The 12,103-nt window shown below is 49.4% G+C and overlaps 1 protein-coding gene across 1 annotated transcript in view; it reads left to right on the forward strand.

The window, feature by feature from the left end:
• The window catches only part of Ypel2 (yippee like 2), a 54,378-nt gene that overhangs the window by 16,379 nt on the left and 25,896 nt on the right, over positions 1 to 12,103 (forward strand). Inside the window, exon 2 of the mRNA XM_038327150.2 lies at positions 4,342 to 4,655. Coding sequence (XP_038183078.1) covers positions 4,539 to 4,655 — 117 coding nt within the window. The 5' untranslated portion in view covers positions 4,342 to 4,538. The remainder of the gene's footprint in view (positions 1 to 4,341; positions 4,656 to 12,103) is intronic.

Here is a 12,103-nt window from a genome sequence, read left to right on the forward strand (position 1 = left end):
TCTTCCCGCCTTGGTTGCCAAAAGCCAGTTTTCCAGTACGGCCGCAGTCAGAACGGACAAGTGAGGGCTTGGTGACGGGCCAGGGTAAGGCTGTGGCCGAGTGCAGCAGGAGCGTGGAAGTGTGGATGAGGGTGCAAGGATGGGGGGCTGGACCCACACACATGTCCGGGCCAAGCGGCATGGCTTCCATTTCACTGGTCCCTAAGCATGGGGAGCCCTGCGCCATCTCATTGCATTCTTAGTTGTCTCTAATGTGGAGTGGGGAAGTGAGGGTCAGCAAGTTGAGGAACGTGCCAGATGTCACCCCGCTAGGAAGGACTAGAAGTCATTTGTGACGTTCTAGAGCCCACTTCTAGTCACCTCTGCCTGCTCTACCTAAACAGCACAGGCACATGTTAGGGACAGCCGTGTCTTTCCTGCGGCATTTCTGCCACCGGCCAGCTTCCGAGGCTGTTGTGGGATGCTGCCTGGCTTCTCAGGTTCCTTATGGCTTAGCCAAAGCCAGAGTACATGTCACTCTTCCTCCCCTTCACACCTGGGAGGTACAGTTTTGAATTTCAGTGGCTACTGCAACTCTCTGTGGGAATGGCCTGTCAGGAGGGTTCCCCATGCCTTTGGCTCTCAAGATGGTATAGCTGGGGTCTTTGTTTTTAATCATAATATTTCACATTTTTCTTTCCATGGTGAGCATCATAAGCCAGCTGGGGGTGGTAGAAAGTCTTCCTTTAATTTCTACTGTTAGTTCACTTAAAATGCTGTTTAAATTGTACACATACCCTAAGGCTTTTGATTATTGTTGGAAATCAATTGGACTTTGCAAAAATGCTCAACAAGTTGGACTCTTGTAATCTATGCACACGGTGGCACCATTAGCAGGGACCAAAGTTCAGAAATTAAAATGTGCCAAGTGCTGTGCCCGTATATGTAATTCATTTCTCTTCAGGAACATCAATGCATTTTCTTTTTTTTTTTTTTTTTTTGTTTTTCGAGACAAGGTTTCTCTGCAGCTTTTTTAGAGCCTGTCCTGGAACTAGCTCTTGTAGACCAGGCTGGCCTCGAACTCACAGAGATCCGCCTGCCTCTGCCTCCCGAGTGGCTCAATGCATTTTCTTTATTGAGAATTAAATCAAGCAATTTTTAAATTTATTTTATTTTACTTTTTTGACTTTTTTCCAGACAGGATTTCTCTGTATCCTTGAGTATTCTGGAACTCCTCTGGCCTTGTACTCAATTATAAATCCACAGGTGTACACATATATACACGCGCCACACATACAAACACATGTGCGCATACACACACACCGAGCTGGGATCAAAGGCATGCACCATACCCAGAGAGGGATTTTTCTTAATTCATTTGAAATAGAAGACCCACTGTAATCGGGATCTTTCAGGTAGGGAGATTCACCTTTAATCTGGGCCCCACCTTCTGCTGGAAGCCTATATAAGGATGTGGAAGAAGGAAGCTTTTGCTCTTCGCCTGTTTGTTCTAAGAGCAAGTCTGCTGATGCTGGAGACTCAGGGTTCAGGCACATGCAGGAGACCAGTGGAGACATCCAGCCTCTGATCAACTACTGGATTCTCAGACTTTCTGTTGATTGACAACCATTAGACTAGCTGGACTGCTGCGTGTACCACTCACTACCTGGACGAGCGTAAAAAGTTCGTGTGTGTGTGTGTGTGTGTGTGTGTGTGTGTGTGTGCACGTGCGTGTGCGCGTGTGTGTGAGTGTAGGTGCAGCACTGAGGTCAGAGGCATTGGATCCTCCTAGGCTAGAGTTACAGGCTGCTGTGAGCCATTTGATGCAGTGCATGCTCTCAACCGCCCTCTCTAGCCCTCTCGTTTCACTAGCATTCTCTCTCGCTCCCCTCCTCTAGGTCTTTCTAGCTGTCCCGACAGCTGAACATGGTAACATTTCTAATACTTTCTGTATGTCTTGCCCACTCCCCCAGGAAGAAGTCCCTTCTATAGGATGCTTGTGAGATTACTAAAGAACAATAATGTAAGACACGATAGTGCACAGCTTTAATCCCAGTGCTCTGGAGGCAGAGGCCTTTGGATCTCTTGAGTTCAAGGCCAGCCTGGTTTACAGGTCTCAGGACAGCCAAAGTTACATAGTGAGACCCTGTCTCAAAATACACCTCCCACTAAGAGGACAGTGAGTCTGCCAAAGACAAGGCAGATGTCCATGGCCGGGTCTTTCCAGGGTTTTCCAGCACCGTGCAGCTGGAGCCAGTACCTACATCAAAGCACTTTCTCTCCTTTCTAAGTTCAGAGTCATGTGAGGTATATTGCATGGGTTCATGTTTGTGACCTACTCAGCATTTACTGCATGCTGCAAGTGCTGTTTCTGTAGAAGGAGCTGTGAATGTTTTTGGATTTAGGGCATAGCCAGGAACCTCTGCCTGTGTACTTTTTTTAGGCTTCCTACAGAGGAGAAGTGAGAAAAGAAATAATTCTACTCCAGGGAAATGCATAATTGAGAAGCTGTCTGCGTGCATAAGAAAACAGCTATGGCCTCTGTAAAGCAGAGAGGCTGCCAGGGCCATTGTTTTCCCTTCTTTCCTTGGTGTTTGTGTAAGCCCCAGGGGTTGATGTTACTCATACTGGCCCCTGGGCAGCCAAGGCTGTGGACTTGAACCATTTGGCTTAGACAGCTGGGCATGGTGGTGCAGACTTGTGCTCTCAACTCTACAGAACAGAGGCAAGAGGTTCCAGGCCTGCCTGGTCTATGGGAAAACAAAACAAAACAAAACAATCCAGACTAAACAAAAAGAACCCTCCTGCTCCCACTCTGCTAAAAAGACTGGACTGGGTGCTGCCTCCACTTTGCCTCTTCTGGGATTTTTATCCTTGCTAACAACTGAACAGGAATATTGGAAATATTGAGGCTATGTCAGGAAAGCCAGCAGAAAAATGGGGAAATAGTAACTTAGCCCTTTATTCCCCACAGGCTGACCTGGGGTCCCAGACACACGTCTATCTATTGTGGCAAAGCCTGAAGCACTGTCTTAGGGCATCATTTCCCATTTCTGTCTACCGCCAGGATTCCTGTGTTGTCAGAATAACCCAGTTCTTCATCTTGAACATGGGAGAGACCGAGCAGAGAAGACATCCTGCCCTGGCCCTTCAGAAATCAGACAGGTCACACAGGAGATGTGTGTTGGGCATGGAGCCCACGTGGCTCAAGGATGCTGGGAAGAGAGTTGCTGACACTGTTGGATAAGGGCCAGGGACCACTTTTATCTTCATGGTAGTGCTGGGCAGTGGTATCAGAAGTGTCGCGCGCAAACATGATGGCTGTGGTGGGGAGAATGAGAGGGGTGGGGTGGGAGCAGCCTCCCATGGGAGACTGGGCTCTAGGTAGTGGATTTAGAGGAAAAAAGCACAGAATGGTTTACAGGTTTCTGTTAAGTATAGGTGGATCCCAGAAAGTCCAGTAAGGGAGAGCTTGTTTTATTTGTCTTCCTCCCCCATTTCTCTAAATCATCGAATCTGCAAAGCATGATGCAAATGTTAATTAACACTCACGGCTCTCCTGGGAAGACAGGCAAGTGGGAACGCCTGCCTCCCCCATTAGTGAAGTCCAGGGAATAGACAGGTGCCGGAGCCTCAGGTAAGCAAAACTTCGGAGGCATTCTTTCACGTGGCTCCACTGGGAGTCCCATCCCTCTCCCCCATTCCAGTGAGAAGGCTGAGACCAGGTAGGAGAGTCTTCTGCAGAGTTGGAAAGGAATTGAGATCCAAGGTCATTTATGTTTTTTCAAATGTTATGCTTGCTTTAGGTCATTTCTTTGCCTTTTAAAATACACAAACACATACACTGGGCATCTTGTCAGAGCAAGGTGTTGCAGAGAGAATCACTTCTCGCAGACAAGCTGGCTACCACCCTTCGGGGCATTGCTAAGTGGGAAGTCCCACACTTTATTCCAGCTGAGGCTGTTGTGTGGTTTGCTTCCCTGCAGGTGGTGGCTTCAAGTGTTGGCGTGCTCCTGGAGTCTGAAAATAGATGCGATTTCTGGGCTGTTGGATGTGGTGGGTAGCTGAATAGCTACCGAGTCTGGGGGTGTGGGTTCCTAAGTGGTCTTCCCTGGGGGCTGCCAATATCCCATCTTCAGTTCTGTGCTCAGGGATGCTGAGGATGCCAGTTTGCTAGGCGCCTGTGTCATTGAAAATACTGTGTTATCTGACAAAGCCTCACATTGCAGTGGTGCAGGGTGAGGGGGTCAGAGATGAGTATGGGTCTTGTGAGGCCAGCGTCTGCTGATCCCTCTCAGGCGCATGCGCTCATCTTGTTGGAAGCATTGCTCCATCTGATGATGGTGTTTTCCTTTGCCGCAGGCTGCCGAGAACCAGCTGTAGGCCTCTGCTAGAGAGTCCTTCCTCTGACGACGTCACCAGTGTGTGGAGCCTGCCGCACACCCACCCCCTGCTAAACCACGGCCTTTACCTGTGTCTTCCGGTGTTTCCCGTGCGACCCGTCCTGTGGGAGTGCCTCGTGGGCTGCCCCAGAGTTCGCCCCGCGCTCAGCTGCACCAATGGTGAAGATGACGAGATCCAAGACGTTTCAGGCATACCTGCCCTCCTGCCACCGCACCTACAGCTGCATTCACTGCAGAGCTCACCTGGCCAATCATGACGAACTCATTTCCAAGGTACTGGTGTCACGGAAGGCCTCTCTTGCCTCCCAGTAAGGGTGCATTTCCTGCTCCTGCGGTCACAGACTTACAAGCGCTCCTACAATCTAGAATGTTTGCATACTGTCTTTATACGGAGAGGGCCGACCTGCAGACTGTCCACTGAGAATCAACTCTGAATTGCAGGGACAGAGTAGTGGATCAGTTTGTATTTGTTTTGACTTTTTTGAGACAGGGTTTCTCTGTGTTGCTTAGGAACTGGTCCTGGAACTCTCTCTGTAGACGGCACTGGCCTCGAACTCACAGAGATCTGTCTGCTTCTGCCTCCTCTGAGTACTGGGATTAAAGGCGGCATGCGCCACCACCGCTCAGCTCGGAGCAGCTTATTTTAGAAGTTAGATGTCAACCTTGTTGGAGGCTTTGGGGCCTGGCAGCTCACAGTTTTGTGGTCCATCAGAGCCTCTGTATGTTAGGCAAGAACTCTACCACAGAGCCGCACTCCATCCCCGCTGTTAGCTCAGATGGGAGAGCCCCTGGCAAGCCCCAAGGAAAGTGGCGAGGCTGAGGCATTGTGAAAACTTGTCCTTTGGGGAGGAACAAAAGTGGCCTGTTGAAAGGCTGAGCCGCAGGCCTGAAGGAACCTCTCTATATAAAGTGATACAGAGTGACATTTGATCATAGCTAAAGAACGAGTCCCTGTTTTCCCAGAGGTGCCTCGACAGCTGCTTCTGAAGTTGGGGCTGGGGGATACTAATGAATAAACTCGGGTTCTCAATTGTGTAATACAGGAACTGAATACTTTGGGCAGTATTCTCAGGGGAGCTATCTCCCTCCCGGCCCTGGGTTCCCAGGGGAGGAGAAACAGGTTTTACTAGGCTCGATGACAAAGAGAAAAAGATCGTGGGAGAATTCCCCCTTTAATAGCATCTTTCCTGAGAAGCTAGCCTCCACACAGATACTTATGCAAAGACTCTCTTGCTTTCTTCTCCTTGGGTTTGGTAGTCTCAGCCCAAGAGAGCTGACAACTCCAGCTAGAGCTCAGAACATTCCTTTTCCCGCTGGCTGACTTGACTGGCACGTGAAGGCTGACCAGATAATCAGGTCTGCAGTCACAGATTCTGAAATGAGGGCCTAGAACAGAATCTGCTGTTGTGGGTCTGTTCCAAGCTGCCTGGTAACCTACAAGCTCAACCTCGATGCCCCAGGACCCCGGCAGAAAGTCCACCTGTTCCACTCTGCATTCCTGAACTTTGCTACTTACACTTAAGCGAGCCTTTCGCTATCTACCGTATCGTCTTGGTGCAGGTTTCTTTGGAGTTTTGGGGGTAAACCCTTGACTGGAAATTGGGATGTGGGAGGCCATGTCCATGGAAGAGCTAGCCAATCTCCTGGCATGGAATGTGAGCCAAAAGCTCGTGTTTGAGCTGGCGCTGTCTCCCTTCTACAACCTTTTCCTGGAGACATTTCCAAAATAAGTGTTTCTATCTAGGGAGACATCTATGGCACCATTTTAACCCACGGAAGAAGTGTTGGTGGTGTAAGAAGTCAAGGCTGCAGTGCACTTCAGCATCTTCTGTGTACTGACTAAAAAGTGCTACCCCACTAACCCTTGTGACTCCTTAAGGTGAGGGGAAGGTCACGCCATACCAGCAGGGAAGCTGGTTTTGTCTGGAGAGCTGGAAAGGTGGATGGAAGTTGGATATTCTGTAGAGATGGCAATGGCCTTCGAGGTTATCTCTACTGCATTTGGTCAGGTGGACAGGGCCTCTGGTGGTCTGCCACTTCCTTGCTTTATTTCAGTTAGCCACGAGACAAAAGCGGCCTTCTGTGGATATGAAGGTGGGGGTCTCAGGCCTCTGCCGAGAGCAGCCCCCCTTTCTCATGTACCCTTCCACGTCCTTCTGTTATGTTCTGTCTGACTTAGTCCACAGATCAGAATTTGACCCATGGCAAAAACTCAGTAAGTGATCAAATAAACGGGCAGATGGGGCCCTTCGGAGATGAGGCAAAAAGAAAAGCTTGGTTGGCCTCCTGTCCTCCTCACTACCCACTCCCGGGGCAGGAAGGCTCACAAGTCCAGGCCAAAGTCAGCACAGGCCTTGATTTCATTGGCTGCAGCCAGTGCACAGATGGGGTACATCAGGGCTGGATGATTTAAAGAGTTGGGTAAAATGCCTGGCTGGGAAAAGAGCGAGGGAAGTGTGCTGGGGAAGGTACAAAGCTTCCTTTATTCCGCTCTGCCACCCCCAGCATTAAATAATCTATACATTCTTATGCACATCTGCTTAATGGAAAGATCATTGCCTCGTCCCCCTCCTTGGAAAAATGGGCCTTTTCTTTTCTCATGCCCCCTCCTCCATTTAAGAAAGTTCAAGGAGAGAATGTCCCTCCTGTTCTCCCTCTTGACTTAATCTCCTGTATGGTTTCAGAGTCTGCCCAGTAGGAGTTGAGGGCTGGGCAGCAGATAGCGGGGGGGGGGGGGGGGGTGCAGTGGAGCAGCTAAATGAGGCTTTGTACATGAAATGGGGTCCTGAGTCAGAGAGCTGGACCTTTGTTTGGGGGGCAGAATAAGTGAGGCTGCTTTATTAGCGCATGAGAGGCAAAAGTCTAGAGCACAGAGTGAGCCTAGGAGGAGCAGGGCATTTCAGGCTCCCTTCCTATCAGCATTGCTAAGCCATCAGGGAAGTACAGCATTGTAAAGTTTACACAGCCAGAGTATGTTGATTCTGGTGCTGGAAAGCTGTGCTGGGTTTGCTTCCTTCCCAGCTCTCTTTACAGACCCAGGAGGTAAGCTGCCAGCCGCCAGCTGCCCAACCTCTGAGTCTTTCCTTTCTTGCTCATACAATGGGCAAAATGCTATCCGCTGTTAATGGAGTCTGACATCTGTGAAGGCTAACAGACACATTGACCTCTCGCACTTCTGGAGGCGGGGAAACCCTGGATCTGGAAATCTGGCAAAGTCAAGGTTGTCTCAAGGTTCACTTTTCAGTTCACAGAAGGCTTCTTGTTACTGTGTGGCCTTCCATAGTGGGAGGGGCAAAGGATCTGGCTTATTTATGTATTCTCATATTTTGTGTATGTGTTTTGAGAAAGTCTTGCCGAGTTATGTCGTATGGTCTTCAAATTGCTGGGCTAAAACTGTCTTGCTGCTTTGACCTCCCAGGTATCGGCATGTGCTACTGAGCTTGGCTTCTTCTGGCCTCTTTATCCTGACAATCATCTTACTTATGAGGGCTCTGCCCTCATGGCCTAATAACTTCCTAAAGGCCACATGTCCCAATACATGTATTTCAACACGATGGTGGGGCGGCGGCATTCAGACCATAGCAGGGGGCAGGTAACCAGCACTTAGTGTGTGCCTCCCTAGCAAGGCTTACCTCATGGGGTCTCCACACGACTCAGATGAAATCAGGAGTGCATAGGTGGTTTGTAAATACGAATGCAATATGAAATGGTTCCATTTCTTCTTGGTCTTCCCGTAAAATGTAGAGTAGGGGGAGTACGTTGGAGGGGTATTCTGGGTAATAGTCACGTGTTTTCCATTAGGACCTAGTGCCTGGGCATTGGATGTACAGAGGGGACAGTTGGGAGCCTAACATGTCCATAGGAAGTAAGACAGACCTTTGGTCTGTGGGAGGGGAGACCTTTGAATTGATAGAACCCTCTGGGGAGTGTGCCAAGGCTCCTACAGCCTTTCTTAGAGGGTGTTGTGGCCCCCATGCTGGGTGTTTTGAGTTGGCATGAGGAATTGCTCACACTGTTGTTTCTTAATGTTGGCAGCATAAAAATACACCGGCTTCCACCGGAGCAGTGAGTCCGTATGCCTTAACCTCCCAAGCAGTCAAGATCTATAGGCCCCTGCCACCAAGTCCAGTTTCACAAAGTTTTTGTGAGGAGGCCTTCCCTTGCTGTTCGCCTGCCAGCCCTCAACTGAGCGGTAGGGCGTTTGGAAACTTGTGACTTCATTCCGAGACTTGATCCTTATCAGAAGGGCTTTGTGGGAGGCTGTTGGGTGGGTGTCCGGGCAGGTGGAAGGAAGCAATATTTTGCTCACCACCCAACCTACTTGTTACTGTTCTGTCGGCTCTGTGGGTCTGATTGTTTTCTGGAGACAGGTGTTCTAGGACTGCAGACTGTCTAGTCTTGGTGAGGAAACTGTTCAGGGTGTGGCAGTGACCAGCCTCAGGTCACGGCACTCTGAACCAGCGATCTCTATCTCAGTCTGGGCCTTGTTCTGTGCGAAGGGCCCTGAGCTAACTTGCCTTCTAAATAAGGCTGGGAACTCGGGAGGCAGGTTTTGTTCCTTGTGGGGTTCCTCGGGCTGGCTGTGGTGGCATTTGGACTCTCCTCCCGCTAAGAGATTTTCTGTGGCATTTCTTTGAAAAGAGGGGTGGGAGGGCGCTGTGTGCTGATGCTGTATTGATCTAGTGGCCACTAAAGGGCTGTCCTTAGTTTCCCACCTGTGCCTTTGAGCCCTAGTGTTCCACACCTGTGGTTCCCAGCAAGCCTTCTACCTCTCACTCCAGTGCAGTGGCTTAAAGGTTGCAGAGCTGCTGGGGTGCTGATGTGGTGCAGAGATCTGTCCCACCCTGCTGACCGCCCTGTCAGGCAGGACTTTGTTTCTCCTGGTTTCCGCTGCCCACCATTCTGAGCTTTCAGTACTCTAGCTGGGCGTCAGAGGCACATACCTTTAATCCCAGCACTTGGGAAGTAGAGGCCAGCCTGGTCTACAGAGCAAGTTCCAGGACAGCCACTCCAAAGCAGTTGTTCTCAACCTTCCTAATGCTGTGACCCTTTAATACAGCTCCTCACGGGATGCTGACCTCCAGCCATAAAATTATTTTCATTGCTACTTCATAACTAATTTTGCCACTGTTGTGAATTGTAAATATCTGGTATGCAGGATATCTGATATTCGACCCTCAGGGTCATTTGACCCCCAAAGGGGTCATGACCCACAGGTTGAGTACTGATGTTCTAAAGTATTAAGGTCCTGGGCTGAGGATGCATCTAGCATGTAGGAAGCCCTAAATTGGATCCCCAGAACCAAAAAATTAGTCTGCGTGTAATTCCAGCACTAGGGGTTGGACACAGAAGGGTTGGGAAGTTCAGAAGTCATCTATGGCAACATAGCAAGTTTGAGGCTACATGAAATCCTGTCTCAAAAGAGGAAAAAAAATCACATGAAGAATATAGGAGAAAATAAAATGTCTGTCTTTCCTTTTCTTTAAGCAAATCCACAAGCAAAGTAGACGTTGGGGTGTAAGATTGGTACTCATGCTCCCCCTAAAGTACAGCAACTCCTGAGGAACATGTCCACGTCACAGGGCCGTGGGCTTGGCTAGCTCACAAAGCATGTGGAACTCTCACTTTGAGTGTGTGTGTGTGAGTGTGTATGTGTGAGTGTGTATGTGTGAGTGTTTGTATGTATGTGTGTGTGTGTTTGCCTGAATGTATGTGTACCTAGTGTGTGGCCGGCACCTGAGGAGGGTGCTGGATCCCCTGAATTACTGGAGTTGTGGGCCTAAGCCGTCATGTGGGTGCTGGGAATTGAACTCTGGTCTTTTGCAAGGCTGACTAATGCTCTTAACTGCTAAGCCACCACTCCAGCCCCTTTCGTTTTTTGTTTTTTTAATCCAATGGATATATGCTCTACTGGATTAAAAAATTGAAATAAAATTAGTATTTCTATTTTGACAATGGGGAGGAAACAGGATTGAAGCTTGTTCTATAAATATCTATCTCATAGAAGTTTTTTTAACTAGGGCTCCAATTCTACCCAGTAATTAAAGGGCTCTCAGAATCAGGAGGTTGAACCATCATTGTGTGGCCTAGTTGTGGGAGTCTTGTGCCTCTGAGTCTGTTTTCCTTTTTCTTTTTTAAGTTTTCTCTCTCTCTCTCTCTCTCTCTCTCTCTCTCTCTCTCTCTCTCTCTCTCTCTCTCTCTCTCTCTCTCTCTCTCTGTGTGTGTGTGTGTTGGTGCCTGTGCTTTCATGTGAGGCTGTAGTCAGTTTCATTGTCCCTCAGCTGCCACCCCCTTTTCTCCCACAGACTTGGCTGTCTGACTAACCCGGGTGACCCGGGAAACCTCCCTGTCTCTGTCTCCCAGTGCTGTAATTACAAATGAATAACACCACATCTCTACCACCACCTCCACCCCCACATCACCACCTCCCTACATCCGCACCCCACACCTCACACCTCTGCATGTCACACCTGCATCCTGCACCTCCGCACCCCACACTCCACCCCTCCCACACCGTCACCTTCCCCCTCACTTCCACATCCCACACCCACACACCCCTCCACCTCCCACCTCCACATTCCCACACCCCACACCCCTCCACACCACCTCTGCACCTCCACACCCCACACCTCCCTCCACACCTGACACCTCCACACCCCACACCTCCCTCCACACCCCACACCTCCACACCACCATGCCTCTCACACTTGGCTTTCTCTCTTTCTCACCCACCTTTTTTTCCCCTTCACATCCAACTTTTCACATGCTTTGTGGAATTCAGACTTAGGTCCCCATCTTGTGCAGCCAGCTCCGTATCTTCCTAGCAGCAGCATTCGGGAGCTACACCCAAAGCTTATTCCAAAGGATTTATAACCGGTTTGGCTTCGTAAAGGGAATCACACTTCCAACTTTAAATTATTTCCTTTATTTCAAGTGTTGACTCCCCAAAAGCTCTGTCTCCTAATGAAGTATTAGCTCCTTCATCCTTCTCCAGAGCTGTCTACTGACCCCCTAAGGTGTTTGTGCCTAAGATGTGGGGCGGGGGGGGAGGGGTCAGGTAAAAGAGCTGAACAGAAAAATCTCTGAACCAAGTGATCCAGTGACTTGGTTGGATTTCAGCACTTGGTAAAGCTGTTTGGAACTGGAAACACTGTGCCATGTAGTTGGTGTCTTCAGGATGAGATGAGGCTTTTCCTGTCATGACAGTGGGGACCGGGCTTGAGTCTCTCCTGAGACAGTTATCATCAGTGTGCTGACACCTGTGTCCTATCAGCCCATGTGTTACTTGAGATGCTTATGATGTCACGTTATCGCCCAAGGTGGCAGATTTTCTGTTGGTAAAAATATTAGCGCCACAAGGCAGGGTTTCAACTAGGGAGTCACAGTCTAGGGTCTGTGGACTGACTGAAGAAATCCCTGAAGTTACATGTGTAAGTTTGTACACATGTGTATTTTTTTGGATAATAACTTCCGTCCAGTCTTTGAGGTTACAAGAAACCATGTAAACGCCTATCTGCAAGAGTAAGGGTCTGTGCATACTGGAAGAGTTGCCCTTGAACCAGGGGTGGTGGCACTGCCATGGAATCCCAGCACTTAGGACACAAAGGCAGGAGGACATTGTAGAAGTGGGTGGGGTGGCAGCATGAACGAGGGCAGTGGAGAAAGCCTGAAGGGGAAGCCAATCTTCTGGATTAGTTAAGTGTGTGAAAACTCCAGATTGG

Source organism: Arvicola amphibius, chromosome 4 (assembly GCF_903992535.2).
Source record: "Arvicola amphibius chromosome 4, mArvAmp1.2, whole genome shotgun sequence".
Taxonomy (NCBI): domain Eukaryota; kingdom Metazoa; phylum Chordata; class Mammalia; order Rodentia; family Cricetidae; genus Arvicola; species Arvicola amphibius.